Raw genomic sequence first — 26,731 nt, forward strand, 5'->3', positions numbered from 1 at the left:
TGTATTATGTATTTATATTATATTATTATATATTTATATTATATTATTTACTTACATTATATTATTTGTATATATTATATATTTATATTATATATATTTATACAATACACATAATCTAAATTATATATCTATATTATATTATTTATATATTATTTTTATATTTATATATTGTATTATGTATTTATATTATATTATTATATATTTATATTATATTATTTACTTACATTATATTATTTGTACAATCGTCTCTGAAACTGTATTTTAAGTTTGTTACTATCTACACAATCTCCTGACCTCAGGACAGCTCTGATCACACAAGGGCCATTTAGCTCAGCATCCCATTTTATCTTAAAGTAGAGAAGAACAAGAATAGGAATGACTTACATTATATTATTTGTATATATTATATATTTATATTATATATAATATTTATATAATAAATATAATATAAATTATATATCTATATTATATTATTTATATATTATTTTATATTTATATATTGTATTATATATTTATATTGTATTATTTTATTATATATTTATATTATATTATTTACTTACATTATATTATTTGTACAATCTTCTCTGAAACTGTATTTTAAGTTTGTTACTATCTACACAATCTCCTGACCTCAGGACAGCTCTGATCACACAAGGGCCATTTAGCTCAGCATCCCATTTTATCTTAAAGTAGAGAAGAACAAGAATAGGAATGACTTACATTATATTATTTGTATATATTATATATTTATATTATATATATTATATTTATATAATGAATATAATATAAATTATATATTTATATTATATTATCTATGTATTATTTATATATTTATATATTGTATTATGTATTTATATTATATTATATTATTATATATTTATATTATATTATTTACTTACATTATATTATTTGTATATATATTTATATTATATATATTTATACAATACCATAATCTAAATTATATATCTATATTATATTATTTATATATTATTTTTATATTTATATATTGTATTATGTATTTATATTATATTATATTATTATATATTTATATTATATTATTTATTTACATTATATTATTTGTACAATCTTCTCTGAAACTGTATTTTAAGTTTGTTACTATCTACACAATCTCCTGACCTCAGGACAGCTCTGATCACACAAGGGCCATTTAGCTCAGCATCCCATTTTGTCTTAAAGTAGAGAAGAACAAGAATAGGAATGACTTACATTATATTATTTGTATATATTATATATCTATATTATATATATTATATTTATATAATGCATATAATCTAAATTATATTTATATTATTTTATATATTTATATATTGTATTATGTATTTATATTATATTGTATTATTATATATTTATATTATATTATTTACTTACATTATATTATTTGTACAATCTTCTCTGAAACTGTATTTTAAGTTTGTTACTATCTACACAATCTCCTGACCTCAGGACAGCTCTGATCACACAAGGGCCATTCAGCTCAGCATCCCATTTTGTCTTAAAGTAGAGAAGAACAAGAATAGGAATGACTTACATTATATTATTTGTATATATTATATATTTATATTATATATATAATATTTATATAATGAATATAATATAAATTATATATTTATATTATATTATCTATATATTATTTTATATTTATATATTGTATTATGTATTTATATTATAGTATATTATTATATATTTATATTATATTACTTACTTACATTATATTATTTGTATATATTATATATTTATATTATATATATTTATACAATACACATAATCTAAATTATATATCTATATTATATTATTTATATATTATTTTTATATTTATATATTGTATTATGTATTTATATTATATTATATTATATTATTATATATTTATATTGTATTATTTATTTACATTATATTATTTGTACAATCTTCTCTGAAACTGTATTTTAAGTTTGTTACTATCTACACAATCTCCTGACCTCAGGACAGCTCTGATCACACAAGGGGCCATTTAGCTCAGCATCCCATTTTGTCTTAAAGTAGAGAAGAACAAGAATAGGAATGACTTACATTATATTATTTGTATATTTTATATTATATATATTATATTTATATATAATATAAATTATATAAATTATATATTTATATTATGTTATTTATATACATTGTACATTTATATATTATATATTTAGCTCTGATCAGACAAGGGCCATTTAGCCCAGCATCCCATTTTATCTATGACCAGTAGAGAAGAACAAGAACAGCAATGACTCTCACCCCAACACTTCAATGATTCAAATCTGTATTTGAATCAGCTGTAGACAATTTCCATGGAGCAATAACCCTCAAATAATTCCTTTTCCACAAACACACAAATCCAGTTTCCTCACTTAGACGAGGGGATGTCTCATTTGCCCACTTTTTTTGAGAGCTGTTCCTACAACACCCACTGGCAAGGCACTCCACAGGCTGCTATTTGTTGCACAAAAGCCACCTCCTTTTTTTGTTCTAAACCTGGATTTTACTACTTGCACTTGCAACTGAGGAAATCAGCAAGTCTGTTCTCACCCAGCCTGCCCATGCTGATCATTATCCTACAGATTTTTACCATTTTCTTTCATCTCTGCCTTCTCCAGGCTGAGTTCCAGCTTATTCCCCTGACCCTGGTGCAGCAGCTCTTCCCTACCTTTGATTATTCCCTACCTCTGATTATTCTCCCTGCCTCAATTTGAGGCTTTTCCAAGTCTTTTGTATCTTTTGGGATGAATGACAAGAAAGAACCACAGAGAATTGAAGATGTGGGATAACCATTGATTTATACAGTATCATAATTATGCTCTGGTTTGTCTTCTATTTCCTTCCTAACATTTCTTCATTTTTCAGCTGCTTTTAGATCCCTATGGAACTGACACTTCTGGGGCAATATTTCACTCCTCAGTGTCAAGGGTCAGCTCAGCATTTTATATGTGAAATTATATGCACCACTCTACATTTATCTACTCTGAATCACAGCAGATTTATTGCCATTGAATTATTTTTGCTCATTTATTACCCAATCCTTCCTTACTTTCCTGAATGGCTTTGTATCAACAGGACACTGCTCATCTCATTTCCCAAGTTATTTATGACCACATGGAACAACCCAGACCTCTGTGGAAACACAGTGAACTTTTCAAGTTCCTCCTAATAATTTAAATAACCCTTTTAAGAAATACCTTGTAATTTAAATAAACCTTTCAAGAAATACCTTGTAATTTAAATAAACCTGTCAGGAAACACCTAATAATTTAAATAAATCTTTTAAGAAATATGTATCTGCAAAGTTGATGGAATTCAGTGCCTAACTGCATGAATACAAAGGTTTGTTATAACTCCAGTATTAATTTATAACAGCAGTTGTTCTTTCAAGTAAGAACTCTCTGTCTCAGATGAGGAACATTTCAGATCAAGGATTATTTGTTTAAAATTGAGAAACCAACTGAACTACATCAGGGAAGTGGTTTCTGCTCCTGCTATTACAGCTCAGCAGTCTGAGACATCTATTACAAACTCAATTTCTCTTCAAGAAATACCTCTTCTGCTAAGAATTCAATAATTTTTGCAATCAACCACACTCAATAATAATAAGTTGACAGGGGATTTTTGGTGGTACTGTAGTTCAATTTACCTCTACGGACAGAGAAGCTATTTATCATAACCCCAAAAATAAAGGAAAACAATTAATATACACACAAGTACCAAAAAAACCTTTTACACAAGTGCACAGATAATAATAATCATCCTCATCATCATAATCAGGTTATTTAAAACCACCAAAACAGGTCAAGAGAATCCTCATTTCTTTGGGCAGATGGAGAGATGGGATAAGACCAACTGAAAACCAGATCTACACCAGACTGAAAATAGTCCCCACAAGAAGTTGGAACATTTGCTGCGAGGGAGAGAAGGAAGAGAAGAAAGGAAACTAAAGGAGAACTCAGAAGAAAATCCTGTGATCTGTCACAAAAGTGTCACAGAGGAGTAAATTCAAGTCAAGCAGTGGGTGAACACAGCTGAAACAGGCCTGCTTCCCAAATATCAGCTGATATCCCCAATATTTGTTAGCAGATCATTCCCAAATATTTCTGTGCCATGAAAATGAAGAGAACAATTCTGCTGCACGATTTATGAAAAAAAAAAGTAGTTAAGCATAGCTTATAATGAGATTTAGTTGCTATTTTACTTTGGCAAGCAGACAAGAGCAACATTTGTTGGCAACATTTGGGATAACTGAGCCCATGCCAAGCATGTCAAGGATCCTCTTGCAGAAAGGATGCCCTATTTCAGGGATGTTTTTTAAACAGACATTGAATCTGGGTACTGCCACCTTCATTTCATCAAAAAGAAACTGAAATTACCCTTCACATTCAGACAACAGATGAACTCATCTGTACTTAAATCTGGAACCTATGTTCCATTCAGCTTGTTCAACACTAGTTAAAGAATTCCAGTCAGAACCTTACAGGAATATTAATTATATTGTTACAATTATTGCCCAAGGCATTCACATGCTCACCTATCAGACTCAGAGACAGTGACAGACAGAAGAACCCCAAGTAACTAAATTTTAAATTTTAAAGTTCCTTCCAGGTCACACATGGGCTCAAGATTTTAGAAAAAAACCCCACACACAATATGGTGGCTTGATGGGATTTTTAGGGTCAAGATTTTAGAAAAAACTCCCCACATTGATTGGTGGCTTGATGGGATTTTTAGAGCCATTAGAATTACCAATTATCTCTTGAAGCTTTCCTGGAGCACAAGCACTGATAGCAGCAGAGAATCCCATTCATGCAGCAGACATTCCTTCTGCCACATTCCAACTCTACTCCAAATCATCCTCCCTGCAGCTGGGATGAAGAAAGAACAAATGGAAGGAGGGTTCAGGAGCTGAAGTCACTTGGCAGGGAGCAGAAAGGCAACAGAGCTGGCAGCATTCAGAGTGAAGTCCTGCTTGCATCCACTGTAAGATAAAATTCCCTTTATTTTCTGAAGGCCAACGCTCCTGGAAACATCTCTGCCTTCCCAGGAGCCCAGAGCCAGCTCTGCTGCTCAGGGCAGCCCCCCTGAGCCACCTGGGAGCTGGATGGACAGAGATGCTCAATGCCTGCACAAACACAGCTGCCAGGAGCTCAGTCCCTCTCACCCTTTATCCTGAGAGCCAGGAGAGGCAGGAAGGATTTCCCTGAACCTGCCTGGAAATTACACCCATGGATATCCATCCTCTCCATGAGCTGCTCCCAGAAATCACCAGCAGGGAGGTGAGATCACAGAGGCTGAACTGGGAAAAAAGAAAGGTTGGGAAGCTCAATTGCAACCCAGCTCTGGCAGGAGAGCTCTTCCAAGAGCCTTCACAAGCAGAGGGTGATGAAGAAATGAAGCAAGGGCTGAAGCCAGGCTGGGAGAGCTGGGGGTGCTGCCCTGGAGAGGAGAAGGCTCCAGGGAGAGCTCAGAGCCCCTGGCAGGGCCTGAAGGGGCTCCAGGAGAGCTGCAGAGGGGCTGGTCCAGCTCTGCTGCTCAGGGCAGCCCCCCTGAGTCACCTCAGAGCTGGATGGACAGAGATGATCAATGCCTGCACAAACACAGCTGCCAGGAGCTCAGTCCCTCTCACCCTTTATCCTGAGAGCCAGGAGAGGCAGGAAGGATTTCCCTGAACCTGCCTGGAAATTACACCCATGGATATCCATCCTCTCCATGAGCTGCTCCCAGAAATCACCAGCAGGGAGGTGAGATCACAGAGGCTGCTCTGGGAAAAAAGAAAGGTTGGGAAGCTCAATTCCAACCCAGCTCTGGCAGGAGAGCTCTTCCAAGAGCCTTCACAAGCAGGAGTGACTCTCAGGGAGGTCTGTGCCTGGTTCTGGTGCGACGTGTGCTGTGCTAAATCCATCCTACTGCACAGCTTCCACAACAAAGCAGCTCCACGATGGTTTCTGAAGCTCCAAACCCTCTTGGATTGCATCCATCTCACTGAAACTATGGTGTAGTAGCAATTTTTCTCATGTTTTTGCCTTTCCTGGCTTTTATCCACCACCAGTTCCTTACAGACCCTCATTAGGAAGAGCCATCCAAAGCACTTTTTCTAACCCAAAACTAAGCATCAACTGCTTCCCTATTTTATTTTTTTTTTGAGTTGTATGACATTAATCCAACACTTGATGTGCCAGATTTAGTTCCTGTCTCCAAGATCATCTTTCAAACACAGAAAAAAAAAGGTTTTCTGGAGATGCAACAGGCAGTGCTGCATTTCCACTGGGTGGCACGGCAGCCTCGGCAGAGAGGTTCCTTTGTCACTCCACCATGACTAATTCCTGCCAGCACCACCTCATCCACAACAGCATCTCTGCCCACATAAGTGGAACTACCCAACATAGCACCCGGAGAAAATGGAAGAGACACCAAGTCTTTGACGGCTTCTAAATGTTTTCTAAAATATGCAAATTTCTGCAGCTTCAGGCGTTAACTATCAACACTTCAGAGGCGGCCTTTAGACAATCCCAGAATGGTTTGGGCTGGGAGGGACCTTAAAGATCATCCAGCTCCACCCCTGCCATGGCAGGGACTCCTTCCTCCACTGTCCCAGGTGCTCCAAGGCCCATCCACTGCCAGGGATCCAGGGCCTCCCCACCCTCATTATGAAGAATTCCCAATTCCCAATCTCCCACCCATCCCTGCCCTCTGGCACTGGGAGCCATTCCCTGGCTCCTGTCCCTCCATCCCTTGTCCCCGGTCCCTCTGCAGCTCTCCTGGAGCCCCTTCAGGCCCTGCCAGGGGCTCTGAGCTCTCCCTGGAGCCTTCTCCTCTCCAGGGCAGCACCCCCAGCTCTCCAGCCTGCCTCCAGCCCTGGAGTAGCTCCATCATTTCCTCTGCACTTGCTCCAGCAGCTCCACCTCCTGATTTTGGGGTCCCAGAGATGCACACAACACTGCAGTGGGGTCTCAGGAAACTGGAGCACAGGGGCAGATCCCCCCTTTTCCCTGCTGCTCACTGCCAGGGATCCAGGGGCAGCCACAGCTGCTCTGGGCACCTGTGCCAGGGCCTGCCCACCCTCACAGGGAACAACTCCTGCCCAAAATCCCACCAGCCGTGCCCTCTGGCACTGGGAAGCCATTCCCTGTGTCCTGTCACTTTAACCAGCCCCTCTCCACCTTTCTTGCAGACTCTTCAGGTACTCAAGGCCACAACTGGATCACCCCAAAGCCTTCTCTTCTCCAGGATGAACCTTCCCAACCCTCCCAGCTTTCCTCACTGCAGCCCTCTGATCACCTCCTCTGGCCCCTTCCCATCCCTAAAGTCTCCTCAGTGCTCACACCATAAAATAATTTGGTGTACCCTGGGTATTTACCCATTGGGAAAATAAAGTTAATTGACAAACTAACCCAACAGGTAATTCATCAGGGTCTATGAGAGGTCTGGGGATATTTCTGCCCCTTTCCCTGTCTATTATAAATGAAAAAAAATGACAAAAATAACACTTCAGATTTTCAGGACAGATGTCATGGTGGCATTTGCTACAAATTGCCCACTACCAAAAAGAAAACAATTCCTCAAAGCAGAGGAGGAGCTGGCAGTGTCCAAGAGCTGCAGAACACAAAGCCATGAGGATCTGTGATCTGTGCCAGCTCCTCACCCTCAGCAGGCCCTCCAGCCCCACAGCTGCTCCCCAGCCCAGCAGAGGGGAGCACAGGGAGGTGCCCCGGTTGTGCCAGCTGTGCCACAGAGCCAGGGCACAACACAGATCCCCTGCCCAGAGCCCCGGGAACAGACCTGTGACTGCAGCAGCTTGCAACGATTCCAGCTCGAAATCATCCTGAGGGCCACAGAGCCTCCCATCAGAGAATCCCACAGGGGTCTGGGGTGGAGGGGACACAAAGCTCATCCCATGCCAGCCCTGCCATTCGGGGACACCTCCCAGCACCCCAGGCTGCCCCAAGCCTGTCCAGGAGCACTCCCAGGGATCCAGGGCAGCGCCAGCGCTCCTGCGTTCTCCTCTCGAGCATTATCAGTTAATCGTTATCATTATTATCATAATTGACCACTCTGACTCTGAGCAATGACCATCAAACAGGGTTTTGGTGTGCCACCACCTAAAAACCACCAAACCCACGTGTCCCAGTGCACCCCCACCTCTGATCCACACACCCCCAGACACATTTCTGCTGCAGAAAAATCCCTTTTCAGCTTTTACACCTGGCACCTTCCTTCAGCTGGCACTGTTAACATGCACATGAATGAACTCAAGCTTCAAGAATACCCAAAACGCAGGGCTGGCCTGATATTCATAATATTCACCACGGATTTTTCCTTCAGCCCCTAGGAAGGGCACTCTCAGGGTGTGTCATTTTTGCTTTCAAAATCACAAAGCAGCGACTTTTGTACTGGCAATGAGGAGCTCCACCACCAAGGCTGAGGAGCACCAGATCAGCCCCGTTCTCCAGGGAATTCTCCTGGAAACAAGTTTTTCATCAGAAATCAAACCTGATACCACGCAGTGCTGGCCATGCCCTGTACATCAAGCTGCATTAAACACGTTAAAATCTAACAAACCAACTTCTCACCAACTCCGCCACACCGCCTTTCCCGAGCCCTTCTGTAGACAGGAAGCTTGAACTTAAACTCACTTAAATGCAATCCGCGCTCATTGATTTGCTCATTAATAAACCACGGCCGCAAAATACGAAAATAATTTAAATAAATAAAAAAGCCGAGCAAATATTGAACCCAGCCACGCCAGCGCCGCTGCAGAGCCAGCAGGCCCCGCCACGAGCGACCCCCGGTGCTCGGCAGGGAGCAGCACCGCCCGCCCCCCGCAGGCGGGGCGGCACCTCCGGGATGGCCGAGGCGCGGCCCGGCGGCCCCGCGGCCGCAGCCCCCCCGCCCTCCCGCGCTCCCCTGCCGGCGGCGGGGCCGGTGCCGGTACCTGAGCGGGGGGAGCCGGTGCAGGCCCGGAGCGACGCGGCGGCCGCAGCTCCACCGCCACCGCGACGGGCACCGGAACCGGAACTGCGTCACGGCGGACACGCCCACCCCCCCGCCACACCGGAGGGGCGCGCGCTCGGCCACGCCCCTCTACGGCCGCTGCGTCACCGGCACCGCCCGGGCCCGGTAAGGCCACGCCCCTTTCCCGCCGGCAGCGCGCGTCATAGGCCACACCCACCCTATGACCACGCCCACGTCATATGCGGTAGACTCCACGCCCATCAATCATGAGGCCACGCCCCTCTCCGCCCGTAAACGCCGCGCGGGCTGGGTGGGGTCACGTGACACCTCCCCTGAGGGGCGGGCGCGGCCCCTGAGGGGACCCGGCCTGTCGGCCCCGAGAGCTGCTCTCAAACAGCGTTTCGCCACCATTTCACCGCCATTTTCACCGCTTTCATTTAAAAAAAAAATTTAAATTGTATCTTGATTTGTCGCCTCCTCTCGTCCGTGAATCAGAATCTGCGCCGTGCAGTTTAAGACCTGCAGCAGAAACCGACAAAGCAAAGCGCTTACTTTCCCCTTCAACGGGGAAAAAAGTAGAAATATGCTTACTGTAAAAAAAAATATCAATTTAACTACTAAGAAATTAAAATGTTATTTCTGTGTGCAAGGTAAATTGCAATTGATGGTTCCAGTAAAAGCTCCAAGAAACCAACAAAGAAAAGCTGTTACTTTCTGTCCCTTCAACGGGAAAAAAAAGTCGAAATATTCTTAGATTTAAAAAAATATCAGTTTAACTACTAAGAAATTAAAATGTTATTTCTGTGTCCAAGGTAAATTACCATTGATGGTTCCAGTAAAAGTTCCAAGAGCATTGATTTGTTTAGACGTACAGCTGCCAGTGCCAACACTTCAGCAGAAGCTGCACAACTCCTGCCATGTTTAACAGTGTAATTAACAATCGTATAAACTGTGTAATCAATAATCATACAAACAGCTGTTTCTAATGGATCTATATGACCGCTGAAAATCCAAATCTGATTTTCTTCTTGCCGAGTAGGAACGACTAAAGGCAATCCTGATAGCCCCAACAATTCCACCGCACTCCTGAGAGCTCTGTCAGCCTTGTGGCCATGACCACTGGCCGGGATTTCCCCTCACCTTGCACAAAATACCACCACATTTTCACTTTAAGTTATCCCAAATCATGTGTTTTCACTTTTCAAACCTAAAACTGCACCTGAAATCTGCATTTTTCCCTTTCCCCTCTCGCTCTGTGTCTCTCTGTCCGTAGCCCCTGTGGCAGGGCCTAAGCGCACGGTGTGGTTCCCTGCTGTGAAAAATGCGTATTTTATGATTGGCTTTTCACAAATATTAAATTGAATATGATATGAGTTATGTTAGAAATTTATGCTGTATTAATTTTTTAAGTAGTGTGTTAAATATAGTTTTAGGATATAACATAAAATTAAAATAAAAACTATGTATGTGGGTTATGTTTTTAAGAAAGGAATGAGGTACTCGCACCAGATAGCAGCCACAGGACACCGAAGTCTTTCAGAGGAAGAGAATTTATGGCTCCATTATCAGAAGAATTGAACTTTTTCCTGCCTCGCTCAGCCATGAAGATGACTTCAGGATTAAGAGGAAAAAGTTGACACTGACCAGACAGAATCCTGTGTTTGAATGGAATTTATGCATCATGTATGAAGTGTATGAACATGCAACAGGCTGTTGTTTTTAAGGGTTAATCCTTTGTTAACGTGTGTCCTTTTTCAGGCTTATTTTGCCCAGAAAAGGTTCCTGGACTGTCTGTAACTCTTTGTTCTTATTATCTTGTATTATCCTAAATCCTAATTGTCCAAATTTTTATTACTCTAATTTTATTACTATTTTTATAACCACTTTATTACCATTAAACGTTTAAAATACTAAAAACAAGTGACTGGCATTTTTCACGCCTGCCCTGCCCTTCCCAGCTATGGCACAAATCCCGAGCCTTTCCATGCCCGCAGAATTCTGTTAAACTCAGCAGAAACGCGGGCACGGCCGATGCCCAGCACATGCTGCTGGCGCCCTTCCCTTGGGAGGGAGCATCTGTTTGTGCTTTTCAAGGTCGTTATTTGGCCTTTTCTGAAGGAACACGGGTAATTCAGTGGCAGGAGCAGGAGCAGGGTGCTGGCAGCCCAGAAATCGCCCATGTCCTGGACTGTGTTCCCAAGAGAGTGAGCAGCAGGGAAAAGAGGGGATCTGCCCCTGTGCTCCAGTTTCCTGAGACCCCACTGCAGTGTTGTGTGCATCTCTGGACCCCCAAAATCAGGAGGTGGAGCTGCTGGAGCAAGTGCAGAGGAAATGATGGAGCTGCTCCAGGGCTGGAGGCAGGCTGGGAGAGCTGGGGGTGCTGCCCTGGAGAGGAGAAGGCTCCAGGGAGAGCTCAGAGCCCCTGGCAGGGCCTGAAGGGGCTCCAGGAGAGCTGCAGAGGGACTGGGGACAAGGGATGGAGGGACAGGAGCCAGGGAATGGCTCCCAGTGCTAGAGGGCAGGGATGGATGGGAGATTGGGAACTGGGAATTCCTGGCTGGGCTGGAATTGCCAGAGCAGCTGTGGCTGCCCCTGGATCCCTGGCAGTGCCCAAGGCCAGGTTGGACAGGGCTTGGAAAACCTGGGATAGTGGAAGGTGTCCCTGCCCATGGCGGGGGGTGGAACAAGATGAGCTTTAAAGTCCCTTCCTGCCTAAACCATTCTGAAATTCTGTGGTAGCTAACAGGCGTGAAACTGCAATGTTTTTACTGACTAATTTTCATAAATAATTACTACCCAAACTAACTGGGCATTTCCTATAGACCTCCTCCCATAAGGACACAACCACCTGCCCTCTGAATTTAAACAGAAGCCACAGAAATTTTGGGCTGACTTCACAGCTCTCACAATTGCCTTTCCGAGTTCAGTGATCACTGGGAGTTCCTGTAGGAGCAGCCCTTTTGGCATGGCAGAAACGAGCAAATAAGAATGAACTCAATGCTCCTCCCAGCTGTGCTCAGGGCGCCTTTGCTTCTCCACACTTCAAAGGGCACCCCTGTGGGTGCTGTCCTGGGCTGCCAGTGGTGACAGCAGGAGTCCCCAGAGCCTGACGTTTCTTCCTGAGCAATCTGCTAGTTAGAAACCCTAATTAATGAGCAAACATGCAGCTGACAACCGTGGTGATGTCTCACTTTAAATATCAGGCTGGGACTGCATAAGCACTTTTAATCAATAATCTCACCAGCCAACCTCGCTGAGCTTCACATTAGGATCATTCAATGTGTAGAAGTAGAAAATGATGCATTTTTGAACTTTTTCTCCTCCCTTGGGCAAATGCAGCTCTTCAGCTGTGTGTGTGTATATGTGAAGGCTGTAAAATTAATCCCAGACTGGTTTGGGATGGGAGGAACCTTAAAGACCACCTTGTTCCAAGCCCATGCCATGGGCAGCGACACCTTCCACTATCCCAATTTTCTCCAAGCCCTATCCAGCCTGGCCTGGAACACTGCCAGGACTGAGGCAACCACAGCTTCTTTGGGCAGCCTGTGCCAGTGTGGAATTTACATTCAATTGATTCATCTCAGTGCCAGGAATAGGTCTTGGGAAGGGCTAGCACCGAGCCCTGGCCACATCCTATTGCAAGATATTAATTTGCACACTAAATTATGTAATGAAAGAAACATTGGGGTGAAACAGTGAATTTAAATTATTCAGAAAGGCTGTTTGGTGTAGTAATGTGAGGGCAGTTCTTCATTGCAGGGCCTGCACCCTGCCTGTGTGCTCCAAGTGTTGGCCACTCTGTTTTTAGCTCAGCTGAGTGTAAATATTTGGGTTGGGAGGAAGCTCTGGTCTAACCTCTGTCTCAGAACAGGGACAGCTGTGAACCTTGTCTGCCTGAGTTCTGAGTGTCTTCAAAGTCAGAGATTGCTCAACCTCTCTGGATGTTCCATGCCTGGGAGCAGCCCCTGTGAGTGCTGCCATTATTCCCTGCATCCTGTCAGACTTTCCCTTGCTGGACTCGTGGCTTGTTCTCCTGGCACGTACCTCTGCCCACTCAGTGCCACCCGCCTGGATGGCTGGAGGCTGCCCTGAGCTCCTTCCCAGCCTCTCTCCCAGCTCAGAAATACAATTTCCACAGCCTTTCTTCATGCTCTGGCTCCCAACTGTGCCAGTGGCCCCTGCTGAACTCCCTCCGGTTTCAGCATCTCTCTTGTCTTTCAGTGACAAAATTGGGCATAATTGCCTGCCTCAGCCTTTGTTTTGGGGTAAAAGACCAACAGACAATACTTAAATTGTCTGATTCGGTACTTTTCAGGGACAATAGCACAGATCTTGAGCTGTGACAGGCATCAGAGGCAGGGAACTTTATCACACCCGGAGGGCTGTTCATGCCGTGAACAGTAAATTCAAAGGAACAATAACAATATCTTTGTTGTACCTCCCTTTTACATCAGCCAGTCAGGAGGAACGGCACACAGTGCAGGCATCACTTTGCCATCCAACTCGGAAAAAAAAGTTGTTTTTTTTTTTTAAATCAAGTTTAAAATTCTGGAATGTAATGTCAGCTTTCATTAAGAAAATGCCAGTTTCTTGCTGATGCGCTGGAACAGTGAGATGTAAGATATTAATCTTTAGTTCCAGTGTTGATTCTTGCAGGGCGATGTCACTCGCTTTTCAATTCATGCTTCAGTGTGCTCTGTGAACATCAAGCACTCTGAAGAATTAGCTGAGCCACCCTGAAGCTAGATTTTAAAGGATACCAGATGGTATGTTCAGTGCATGTGGTAAGCTTTTATATGCTTTTCCCCTATGGCCAATCACTGACTGATCATTTATTTCAAAACTCTCATAAAATAAATCACTTTGAAAACGACGCTGTCTCTAGTTAATAAGTGCTCTTCCTCAAAGCAGAGGCTTGTTGCCATGAAGATAAAATCATAAAACTGGTTCAAAGTGCATGGGGATGGCAAATTCACCCTATTGAGGAGAGGAGATAAACTGGATTGAACTGGAAAGGAAGCGTAGCTGTCTGCTCGTTGTGAAATGCTGAGCAGGTGAACTGTCATTAAAGGCACTCCGACAGCCACTTTGGTACTAACACATGAGCTCTCTGTGACAACGAGTGAATTTTTTGGGGACATTTTCTTCCCACATTGGTGGATATGTAAAGCCTTGATCATGTGTCAAGTTGCTGTATGAGTTTGTTTTCAGGTTTTGGAGTTAGTGATTATGTCTGGCAGCAGAAAACAGAGTGTTATGAACAAAAACTCGGTTAATATTTTTTATGAGAAAAAGTTTCAAAAAGGCAGCCAGACCACTGGCCCTGCCCAAGTTCTGTGTGTTTTGTTATTGTAATCACGGGTCGTTGTCGTTAATGGTTGTCTTTGTATTGGTAAAAGCCCTGGCTGGGGCGAGGTAATGGCCCTTCTCCTGGGTGGGGACCTTGCCCAAGGCTAAGTTTTACCTTTCTCAGAATAGGGAAGATACCTGAGAAGGTGGGGGGGGTTATGCAAAGTGACTCGCAAGACCAGAATGCTTTGTGGGACCCCCATCTCCAAACTCGTGGAGAAACCCCAAAAACAACGAGCCACCTAAGAGTTAAGAGACTGGAGTGATGTCTGGACGTGAGGAACCAAGTGCTGAGCCTGCAGAGATGCGGGAAACCTTCATCGTTCCTCACCCTGTCCTCGAGATCCCCCGAGCCAGGACTGGGGGGGTCTGGAGACCCGGACCGAGCAACATCTTATGGGATCAAGCCCTAAAGGCTCCCAAGAGGATCTGATCCCCAGCTCTGCCCCTGGTGGACAGAGCTGTGCATATCCTCCTCCTCTGAGTCGCCTTGGGAGAGACGACGGACGCTGCAGACCCGTCGAGCCACCCAATCCTGAGCTGATCACTTTTAATAAAGGCATTAAACAGGAGAAGAAGTCTCCTGGCCCTTTGTTTATTTCAGCTGGGGGCTCGTCCGGGATAGCCACGCCGCAAGAGGACTCAGGACTGGCCATCTTGGATCTTCAGAGGACAGCTGGCTACCAGGACCAAGAGGGACCGGCTCAGGACAGCGACGCAGAGGAGCACCGGAGCACTGGACTGGTGAGAAATCCGGTGGCGGGAGTGGGAGACGTGCGCATGTGTGTGTGAGTGAGACGAGGGCCGGCAGCCGGACCTTCGAAGCGAGAGTGGACCCCTCAGTACTGCGGTTCCGGCTTTTCGCGAGAAAAGCGGCCAGGAACAGGGGGACGCGAGTGGAATTAGCGCAAGTGAGTCGTCTCCCAAGGGGGAATAAAGGGACCCCCCACTCCGGGCGTGCGGAGTGAATTACTGTGTATGAGTGGCACGCACCCCAAAGTCCTGACAAAGGGAGGTCAGGCACTTTTGTAAGGCTCGAGAAGGATTCGAGTAAGATTTGTCAGTCCCGAGAAGGATTCGGGTGTTTCACAAGCCCTGCAGGCAAAGTAAGTCCTGACAGAGGGAGTCAGGCACAAACCCCAGCGAAGGAGGCTGCGGTTTGCTTTTAAGTCCTGATACGGTGAAGCCTAAAAATTGGCGGGTTAGGCGAACTAAAAATCAGGCAGTTGTTTTTCCTGACTGAGGGTGTCAGGCACGACCCGGATTCTTGGCCGGGGCTTCGTGTGCTTAAGTCCCGATAGATGTAAGACCTGACGCTGGGAAGTTGGGCAATCAAGAGATTGGGCAGTTGTTTCATTATAAAGTCCTGAGCGTCAGGCAGAAATTTGAAGTTCAGTGGAGGAGGCTGGGGCTCCTCAAAGAAGGGTTTCTCGGTCAGTAGAGGCACCTTTGGGATTTTTTTATTGAGACCTGAAAAATGGGATGTTGTAGTAGTAAAAAGACTGGCAAGAGACTGAGAGATATACCTCCTAGTAGTCCCTTAGGGGAACTGTTAGTGAAATGGGATTTTATAGAGGCCACGGAGGGATTAGATAAAGTGAAAATGATCCATTATTGTATGGAAGTGTGGCCAGAATTAGAGGTGCAAGGAGGATGGCCTTGGTGTGGGACAAAGGATAAGTGGATGTGCCAACAATTAAATAATTATCTGACAGCTCGAGGCGATACTGATCCTGAGCAATTACTGTATGTGGCTTGCTGGTTAAAGAGTGCTGTTGAGGATGAAGGGGTGCGAATTTGTAAGGTACAGAGGAAGAAAGAGGGGAATGAAGGAGGGGATGATAGAACTAGTAAAAAATGGGACCCCCTGGATTATTTGCCTCCTTCTGCCCCTCCACCTTATAATCCTCTTCTTCAAGCACCTCAAATGGCAGGTCCGGTTCCTCCCCCGGCTGCCATCTCATTACCACCTGCTCAAATTCCTTCTTCTACCTCTTCAGCTTCAGCTATGACAAACTCAGTATCTCCTCCAGTTCCTTCTGCACCACCACGAGTGCATACTCCACCTGCTGCATTCTCCACCCCTTCTCCAGCTCCGCTTAATATCTACTCAGGCTCTTCTCCCCCTCCTATTGCTGTCCCTTTACCTCCTCCTAGTTGGGACACAAATGTCTCCTCACCCGATAAACAGCTATCAGCAAATACACCTGCTGATGGGCAGAACATTCAGGGTAACCCAGAGAACCCTCAAAGTAGCTTGGCATCTGAAGATGGGCCTTACTGTAGCACCAGATCCAAGACCTCCAAGGCAGAGAAACTCTTTCCCCTCAGAGAGGTTCCTATGGGAGGAATAGCGGGAGGTGTTGGCTTTGTGAATGCTCCCCTAACTGCTTCTGAGGTGAGAGGATTCAAGAAAGAGTTGGGGCATTTAGTTGAGGACCCAGTGGGCATAGCCAAGCAAGTGGATCAATTTCTAGGTCCGAATATCTACACTTGGGGGGAGATGAATTCCATCCTGAGTATATTATTTTCCCCAGAAGAGGTCCAGATGATTAGGGCGGCTGGCATAAAAATTTGGGAGAAAGATAACAGTCCAGGACCCCAGGTGCCAACAGGTGAACAGAAGTTGCCACTAACAGAGCCCAACTGGAACCCTAATCAGGAGGAGGGGAGGAAGGCCATGAGGGAATATAGGTCTTTGATAATACGGGGGATCAAAGAGTCAGTTCCCAAAGGAACCAATACCCAATTGGCATTTGAGGGTACACAGGAGAAAGATGAAGCTCCTGCTGCCTGGCTTAATCGCCTAAGGCGGAATTTCCAGTTGTACTCTAGAATAGACCCAGACACCCCAGAAGGTCAAATGCTACTAAAAGTCCAATTTGTTACCAAATCTTGGCCTGATATACGGAGAAAACTGGAAAAGATGGAAGATTGGCAAGAGAAGGACATTAATGAGTTATTAAAAGAGGCATTGAAGGTGTATTTAAGAAGGGAGGAAGATAAAGCAAAGGCCAAGGCTAAGATCATGGTTGCTGTAGCTAGAGAAAGTGCAGGGTGGGCAGGTCCACCACCAGGAGGAGGCAAGGATAGGCCAGTACTGACCGGTGCACGAAGGGTGGTGAGACCTCAGGAAGTCCCTTTGAGAGTACGACAGTGTTATTACTGTGGGGAGGCAGGACACATCAGAAGGTTTTGTAAAAAGCTCAGTCTCGATGAGGCAATAGCCAAGGAACAGGACAATTTAGGAAGAATTCTTAAGGGGGAGGACTAGGGGTGTCAAGGGCTTTTTACTATAGGGGACCCGATGAAACATCTAGAAGAGCCCTTGGTAAATTTTGAAGTGGGACCCCTAAATGAAGAATTTGAATTTTTGGTTGATACAGGGGCAGATAAGTCCTGTCTCAACAAAATACCACAAGGTATGGAAATTGGGAGACAATTTTGTGAAGTATTGGGTGCAGAAGGGAGACCATTTAGAGCATCTGTGATTGAAGAAGTGAAAATAATTGGAAACTCAAGGCAATGTAAAGCTAATTTTCTTTATCTGCCTAACTTAGAAAAAAGTTTGTTAGGAAGGGATCTGCAAGTCCATTTGGGGGTTGGGATTGTTCCAAGGGAAGGGAGAATGGTAGTACAAGTGATGAAGCTGTCTCAAGGAGATGTTGCAGAAATAAATCCTGAGGTATGGGCTGAGGGGGGAAAGAGAGGCTTATTAGACATTCCACCGATAACAATAAAAATGCAGGATGATACCTCACCCATACGGGTTAAACAGTATCCGATTTCCCTAGAAGGAAAGAAGGGGCTTGCTGTAGTCATCGAGCAACTGTTGCAGGAGGGAATTTTAGAACCCTGCATGTCACCACATAATACCCCTATACTGGCAGTTAAAAAGGCTGAAGGGAAATATAGGCTGGTACAAGATTTGAGGGAAGTCAACAAAAGAACCATTGCCAGACATCCAGTTGTGCCCAACCCATATAGTCTCCTAAGCAGAATTCCAAGAGAACATGCTTGGTTCACTGTCATAGATTTGAAGGATGCTTTCTGGGCGTGTCCTCTGGCAACAGAATGTAGGGATTGGTTTGCCTTTGAATGGGAGGACCCGAGTACGAAAAGGAGGCAACAGCTAAGGTGGACCCGATTACCACAGGGGTTCACTGAATCCCCCAATCTCTTTGGACAAGCTTTAGAGAGTTTGTTGGAACAATTTGTCCCTGAACAAGAAGTGCAGATCTTGCAGTATGTTGATGACCTGATGGTATCAGGAAAGGAAAAAGATCAGGTCAGACAAACTAGTATTAAACTTTTGAATTTTCTGGAGGAGAAAGGACTAAAAGTTTCCCAAGGGAAACTACAATTTGTGCAATCAGAAGTAACATACTTGGGGCACATAATAGGGGGAGGGTATAAGAAACTAAGCCCTGACAGGATTTCAGGTATTTTAGCTCTCCCGGCCCCAAAAACGAAAAGAGATGTGAGAAAACTCCTGGGCTTGTTTGGATATTGTAAGTTATGGTTGGATCAATACACACAGAGTGTGAAATTTCTGTATAATAAACTAGTAGATCCAGAACCCCTAATTTGGACAGTTGAAGATGATCAACAATTGGAAAACTTAAAAGACAAATTGTCTTCTGCCCCGGTCCTAAGCTTACCAGATCTCAGAAAGGGCTTTGACCTGTTTGTGAGTGCAGAAGGAGGTATAGCCTATAGAGTATTAACTCAGGAGTGGGGAGGGTGCAGGAAACCTGTGGCATACATCTCCAAATTGTTAGATCCAGTGGCTAGAGGCTGGCCAGTTTGTATACAGGCAGTAGCAGCAACTGCAATCCTGATAGAGGAGACTCAAAAATTGACCTTACAAGGAAAAATTAAAGTGCATACTCCTCATGATCTTAAGGCAGTACTGAGACAGAGAGCTCCGCAGTGGTTAACCGATGCTAGAATATTAAAATATGAGATAATACTAATGAATACAGAAGACTTAGAATTTATCACATCAAATGCCCTCAATCCAGCACAATTCCTAATGGGAGAGCCTATAGAGAATTTAGAACATGACTGTCTAGAATTGGTTTATCTCCAAACAAAAGTAAGAGAAGATTTGGAAGATCAGCCTCTAGCAACTGGAAGAAGCTTATTCATAGATGGCTCTTCGAGGGTAGTAAATGGAAAAAGAGCTTCAGGTTATGCCATTATAGATGGAGAAACATTACAAATTGCAGAAAAAGGGAAACTATCCCCAAGCTGGTCAGCCCAAAGTTGTGAAATATATGCCCTGAAAAGGGGACTGGACTTACTGGAGGGGGACCGGGGAACCATTTATACGGACTCCCAATATGCATATGGGACAGTTCATACATTTGGGAAAATATGGGAGGAACGTGGGTATTTAAGTTCAAAGGGAAAGAGCTTAGCCCATGAGAACCTAGTGCGATCAGTACTAGAGGCCCTACAAAAACCTATAGAAATAGCAGTGGTCCATATAAAGGGGCACCAAAGAGGAGACAGTTTAGAAGTTAAAGGAAACCGACTGGCTGATCAGATAGCCAAAGAAGCAGCTCTAGAACCAGGAGATCCAGTAAAAATTTTGAAGACAAAAATGACACCTGAAAAAGGGGAGGAACCTATATTTAGTGAAGAAGAATTAGAAGCAATAAAAGATTTAAAGTTACATCAAGGACAACAGGGAGAGTGGTTAACCTCAGATGGACGGGTGTTTTTGAATAAAGCACTGGCTCGGACAGTGCTAACAGAACTACATAAATTAACTCACTGGGGAGTCCAAGGACTATGTGATCATTTCCTAAGAAATAACCTATGCATCGGGGTATATAGCCTGGCTAAAGCTGTTACCAGAGGGTGTATCATTTGTCAAAAAGTGAACCAAAAAGTTATGAGAAAAGTAGCACCTGGAGGAAGGGAATTAGCCTTGAGACCCTTCCAAAGCATACAGATAGATTTCACTGAAATGCCCCCAGTGCAAGGATACAGATATTTACTGGTTATAGTTGATCATCTCACGCACTGGGTAGAAGCCTTCCCGACCAGGAGGGAAACAGCTCAAGTCGTGGCAAAAGCAATCCTAGAGAATATTATCCCCAGATATGGTATTGTGAACACCATAGACTCAGACCGAGGTCCACATTTTGTGTCCCAAACATTACAAAATATAATTGAGGCTTTAGGAATGAAATGGAGGTTGCATACTCCGTGGCACCCCCAGAGTTCTGGGAGGGTGGAGCGAATGAACAAAACTCTCAAAAATGTATTAACTAAATTGATTGAAGAAACAAAGATGAATTGGCTGAAGTGTTTGCCCCTAGCGCTGTTGCGCATCAGAACAAGACCTCGGGCTGACATAAGAATTTCACCTTATGAAATGATGTTTGGGTTGCCATTCTTGTTAACACCTTATAGCACAGGAGACTATCTGGAAGGGGAAGAAGCTACCAGAAAGTATTTAGAAATAATTGGAAGAACTCTGGAGGGACTTAGAAAGAAAGGATACCTTCCTCAAACTTCCCCTCTCGACACAAAAGTTCACAACATTAGTCCAGGAGATTGGGTTTTGATAAAATCATGGACTACAGGAACATTAATGCCTAAATTTGAAGGCCCCTTCCAGGTGCTCCTGATCACAAATTCAGCTGTGCGGACCAAAGAAAAAGGTTGGACTCATATCACAAGAATAAAAGGGCCAGTCTCACCCCCAGGTACAGGACTGGATCCAACATCAGCTTCCCCCTCTGGCATTGGACCAGAGTCCACACCACTCTCACCCCCCGGCGCTGGACGAGATTCATCTGCTTCACAAGCTAAATCATCTGAGTACACTGTGGTAAAAGGACCAAAGGATTTAAAGTTGACTCTCAGAAGGAAGAGTCAAAAAGACTGAACTGTGTGGGAAAAAAATTGTTTGTTAAGAGTTCTAATATTGCTTAAAATGTTTTAAGACTGTTCTGTGTAAACTATGTTGGTAAAAAGTTTAAGACTGTAAATAAGTAATTCTAGTTAAGTTCCCCAATTTATTTCTAAAGACTCCAGGTTAATCCTCTACAGAACACTCCCCTGGGAGGGGAAACCAAAATTGGTAGGGAACAGACCAAGAGAGGTTTAACCAGAGAAACGGGTAGAAGGGACTCTAAAGAGCTTGGAAGCTTTTCTTCAGTAAAGTTCCCCAAGAGGCAAGGCCGGGTGGGCAGGCTGTGCAAGATGACCCATACCGGACTCTTGGGAAGGGTAGTGCTGATGGCTCTGATTGCTGGTGGTGCTCAGGGGAGCCCAGCTGAGCCGTGCAATGAATGCTACCAACCCCTCTGTGAGGAGGAAGTGAGCTCCTTGTCGAGAGTCCACATCAGTTCTAACCCTCATTGTGTTAGCCTCTCCCAATTGGTCTTTTATCAAAAAAATAAGAGAGTGTATTGGATAGTATACAATACTGCCACTTTTAGGCAGCCACTCCTAGGAGAGTGCCCTATAGAGGAAGCCTGGTTGTGTTTTGAATGGGATACTGCTGAAACAAGCTCAGCAGATCTAGTAAAAAGCAAAGAAATGGTGAAAATGGTAAAAAAAATTGTTTGTTACAAGTATTTATATGAGTGTACTGGAAAAGAGATAAACCCCTTTAAGAACACATTTCAGGGGAGCCTTAAACCCCTAGATTTGATCTTGTCTGGCAGCTGCACCGCTGGAGTGATAAAACCAATTTTCTTATTACCCAAAGAAACTGGATCAAGTTTGGGAGTTCCTATATATAATGATTTGGGAGAAATTAAACAGAACAGGCACAGTGAAATAGAAATTGAGAAAATCCAAAATTGTAAAAGCCAAATTCGTATCCCAATATCTATGTTAAACAAAGTTATTCGGCTCCAGGCAGTATTAAAAATAAAGAATTCAATTATTAAGAACATTTCAAACGAAATAAAAAGGTTAGCATGTGTAAATAATGAAGATCAAACTCCTACACTTGATCCCAGTGGGTGAGAGAACCTGGAGATTTTCAAAAAGGATGTGTGGGAAAAGGTAGTTTTTCTCGCTGTGTGTGTACTTGGAGGATTGCTATTTTTACTATGCTTATTTATCTGTTTCAGTAAAATAGTGTTTGCCATGAAGACAAACCTGAAGAAACCAAGGGGAGTAACAAGGTTAAGTAACCATGATTACCAAAGTGCACAAGAGATTTATAGTAGATTCAAAACAAAAATCGAGAGTTGATGCGAGCTTAGAGTTTAAGCTCGATCAAAGAAAAAGAGGGGGGACTGTTATGAACAAAAACTCGGTTAATATTTTTTATGAGAAAAAGTTTCAAAAAGGCAGCCAGACCACTGGCCCTGCCCAAGTTCTGTGTGTTTTGTTATTGTAATCACGGGTCGTTGTCGTTAATGGTTGTCTTTGTATTGGTAAAAGCCCTGGCTGGGGCGAGGTAATGGCCCTTCTCCTGGGTGGGGACCTTGCCCAAGGCTAAGTTTTACCTTTCTCAGAATAGGGAAGATACCTGAGAAGGTGGGGGGGGTTATGCAAAGTGACTCGCAAGACCAGAATGCTTTGTGGGACCCCCATCTCCAAACTCGTGGAGAAACCCCAAAAACAACGAGCCACCTAAGAGTTAAGAGACTGGAGTGATGTCTGGACGTGAGGAACCAAGTGCTGAGCCTGCAGAGATGCGGGAAACCTTCATCGTTCCTCACCCTGTCCTCGAGATCCCCCGAGCCAGGACTGGGGGGGTCTGGAGACCCGGACCGAGCAACATCTTATGGGATCAAGCCCTAAAGGCTCCCAAGAGGATCTGATCCCCAGCTCTGCCCCTGGTGGACAGAGCTGTGCATATCCTCCTCCTCTGAGTCGCCTTGGGAGAGACGACGGACGCTGCAGACCCGTCGAGCCACCCAATCCTGAGCTGATCACTTTTAATAAAGGCATTAAACAGGAGAAGAAGTCTCCTGGCCCTTTGTTTATTTCACAGAGCTCTCTTCACTTTTTTGTTTCTTCTTTTTTAGTGAACAAAAAGTGGGAAACTCCTCTGTGGGTGGCAGCAATGGAAGCCACCCCATCATCTGTCCTCTCAGAGAGGTGCTCACCTTCTCCTAACCCCCAAATTGAGAACCACAGTTTCCTGGAGAGATCCAAACCTTTGTCACTACTCTGTCATGCAACCACAGAATCATTTAGGTTGGAAAAGATCTCCAAGGTCATTGAGTCCAACCTGTGACTGTCACCACCCTGTCACCACCAGACCAGAGCACTGAGCGCCACATCCAATCATTCTTTGAACACCTTGAGGGACAGTGACTCCATTTGCTCCCTGGGCAGCCCTTTCCAGTGTTAAACCACCCTTTCCATGAAGGAATTCCTTCTGATATCCAAAATTCCTTCTGATTCCTCCTTCTTGCCCTTCCCCTTTGCTCCACATGGGCAGTCCCAGAGCGTGGCTCCCAGCACGGTGTTGCAATCCTCGCAGCCTCTCAATGAGTGTGTGACATTTGCTGGCTGGCTGGCAGCCACGGCTCCAGCAGGCACATGATAATATAGAATTATGGCCCTTCCTTCTCTGAAGGATCATGTTGTCAAGTGCTCAGTGCTGTGCAGAAAAAGCTGGAAAATTTCTTTATCCAAAACCTTGAAAAGAAGATAAAAGGACCTCTTATTTTATTTCGCTCTGATGTTGCAATTGTAAACAAAGCTCTTTTTTTCTTTTTTTGGAGAGGGAGGAGGAGGAGGTGAGGAATAACTGGCTGTGGAGGCTTTGCCCTGGCAGTGAGGGCAGAGTTGATTTTCCCTGTGGCCCAGATGCTCTGGCAGATATAAACACACAGGCACATTCACACATCCCTGGGGGAGAGATTTTGGAATAGTCACAGTGGGACAGCCCAGAGGTCCAGCTGGCCTCATGAATGTGGGCAACACCAGGTCCTCAGGAAGAGGAGGAAGACAAGGGATGTGGAGTGATCCTCCCCTTGCCAAACCTCCAGGCCCCTGGCACTTGGCACTCTGGGGTCACATCTGCAGCAGCAGCCGTGGGAGACCCACCCAAGGCAAGGCAGTGGCACAGTGCTGCCATTTGTGCCATGGGATGGCTGCTGGTGATCCCTGCTGTCCTGGGAGCAGCTCCCAGCAGGAAGATGTGCCCGGATTGCCAAAATCTCAATCTTTTCCCCGTGACACCGATAGTGGCTGTATGTTGTGTCTCGTTTTTATCTTTCTGTGCTGGGATCCATTTGCTCTCTGGGATAGGCTGCCCTGCTCAGGCACTTTTCTCTGCAAACCTCTGAGGTGTCTGGTTTAGCACAGCCATGACACAAGCCCTGGGGACATGGTTTAGTGGTGAATATGGCAATGCTGGGGTAATAGTTGGGATGATCTTAGAGGTCTTTGCCAACCTAAACGATTCTAGGATTTTGTACATGACATTAAATGGTCGATACCAAGTTGTTCTGATGTGTATTGATGCTGTGGCCTTACTGGCAAGGTCAATGATGCACTGATGGGTGCCAAAGAACACATTTACAGGCAAATGGCTTGTAGTAATGCAGGGAATGAGGCACGGAAGGGTCGTTTGAGCTCCTGAAAGAGCTCTAAGTCATTGATGTGACAAAGGTGCTGCTGAAGGGCATGCGATGAGTTATCGACAGGAGTATTGAGTAAAAAACACTCTGAGCAAAGTGTTACATCCAGAGCTGATCCAGGGGAGGGGGTGGCAGTGTGGGCTGAGCTGCATTCTCGGCTGGCTTTCCTGATGTGCTTCTGGTAATTTCAGTAGTTTTAGCAATCTTTCAGGGTGGGAGAATTTTTCCCCAACATTTCTTCGCTAAACTGGGGTGAGCATTTGCCAAGCACCTGGTGCAGCTAAGAGAGTTGATTCCATTGCAGGACAGAGTTTTGTATCTTACCCTCCCTGCTCTGGGCAGGGATTTGTTGGCTGCAATTCCTTTGCCAGTTTTGGGCTACGTCATCAAAAGAACCCGAATTTCACCCACTGCAACATCATACAGTTAAACCTTGTCCCTATTAGCCATTTAACGCTCCAAGAAATTCTGTGGGAATAACACCCATGCTATTCCTCCTCCTTCTCCTCTGCTTTCAGGCCCTGATTAAGCAAATAGCTTAAGTGCCAGGCTGAAGTGGTGCCTTTTAGTTGCTAATGCCATGCAAAAATGCCCTGACAATAAAGCAGTTTTCATGATCACTGTTAAGAATCCACTTCCTTCTTTGGGTTTTATTTTTCCATCAGCCTGCTGGAAGAGTAGAGCCAGAAAACAGATTAGCCCGGGACAGACGTCTCAGCTAATAAACAAACCACAAATACACTTCTTAGTCATATTTTAGGTCAAATGGGTTTGTCAAGTCAATAGTCGCCCAACTATAAAGAAGTCCTATAAATAAATGAGACATATATTTTTAATATCTGCCTAAAAGAGATCCTTTAAAGTGCAGATAGAGCTGGAATTAACTGAAGATCATTTTCACAGTCATTAAAAAAAAAAAGAAGAAAACAATAATTTGAACTTTTTAACCTTGGGTTTGTTTCCAGCCACATCTCTCACAGTGATAATAAATTCAGAAAATTCCATTAAAATCTCTATTCTTTGGACTCTTGAGGCATTTAGCATAATATTCTCAGTTCCTCTTTCTTTTATGAAAACAGGAAGAAATTATGCAGGGTAGTAGCTGTTTAAATACTAGAAATTCTCCCTGGGGAGAATTACAGCCATTTCAGTGATAAATTGCAAGTGAGATAACGGAAGGTTGGGAATGAGCCTGATCCAAACTTCATTTCCAAGCTTCCTCACTGATTTCAGGGCTTTTCGGATGAGGCTGGAGACGAGAAAGTCTCAACCCTGCTGAGGAGTAGTGGCAGGTTTGTCTTACGCTGGGGAGTTCTCGTTGAAGCAGGGCAAAATAATGTCAGCTCAGCACTGGATTTTTTTTACATGGAAATCCTACATCGAGAATTCATCCTGAGCCTTCCCAGCAGCCAGGCTGGGAGTGAGCATCATCCTTACCTCAGCTCTCCCTGTCTGGGGGCCGGCACTCCTCCTCCTCCTGTGAATATTTGCAATATTGGCTGTAGAAACAGACTCCAAATCCCCACCAGGGGCGAAGGCATCCTAATTAATTAGCGGGAATACTCCTCTCTGCAGCCATTTAGGAAGCAAAGGGGCTGACTGTTGTGATAAAGTGCCCGGCAAAACATCCCGGGCTGAGCTCTGACAGCATCGCAGGGACCCGAGGACATAATTGCCTTGTTATTTCCGTGCTCCCCAGGGCTGTGCTGGAGGCACTTTAGCAGAACGGGCACTTCAAAAGTGCCTCCAGCAAATTCCGCTCCCCGCTGCCTGCTTTCCCAGATCCCTCGTTGCCTTTGCTCCGCTTGGCAGCAGCTCGTTTTCCTCCTCCTCCT

The 26,731-nt window shown here is 44.3% G+C and overlaps 1 protein-coding gene across 2 annotated transcripts in view; it reads right to left on the minus strand.

Moving 5' to 3' along the window:
* MAPK1IP1L (mitogen-activated protein kinase 1 interacting protein 1 like) overlaps positions 1 to 26,461 on the minus strand; it is a 33,348-nt gene extending 6,887 nt beyond the window's left edge. Inside the window, exon 1 of one of the 2 annotated variants that reach the window (XM_059473940.1) lies at positions 26,334 to 26,461. In XM_059473940.1, the coding sequence (XP_059329923.1) occupies positions 26,334 to 26,437 (104 nt within the window). In that variant the 5' untranslated portion in view covers positions 26,438 to 26,461. Of the gene's footprint in view, positions 1 to 8,953; positions 9,021 to 26,333 lie in introns of those variants that run through there. The other variant, XM_059473942.1, reaches the window with a different exon arrangement.
* Positions 26,462 to 26,731: the final 270 nt, after the last annotated feature.

This window comes from Ammospiza nelsoni, chromosome 6 (genome assembly GCF_027579445.1).
Source record: "Ammospiza nelsoni isolate bAmmNel1 chromosome 6, bAmmNel1.pri, whole genome shotgun sequence".
In the NCBI taxonomy this organism is placed as follows: domain Eukaryota; kingdom Metazoa; phylum Chordata; class Aves; order Passeriformes; family Passerellidae; genus Ammospiza; species Ammospiza nelsoni.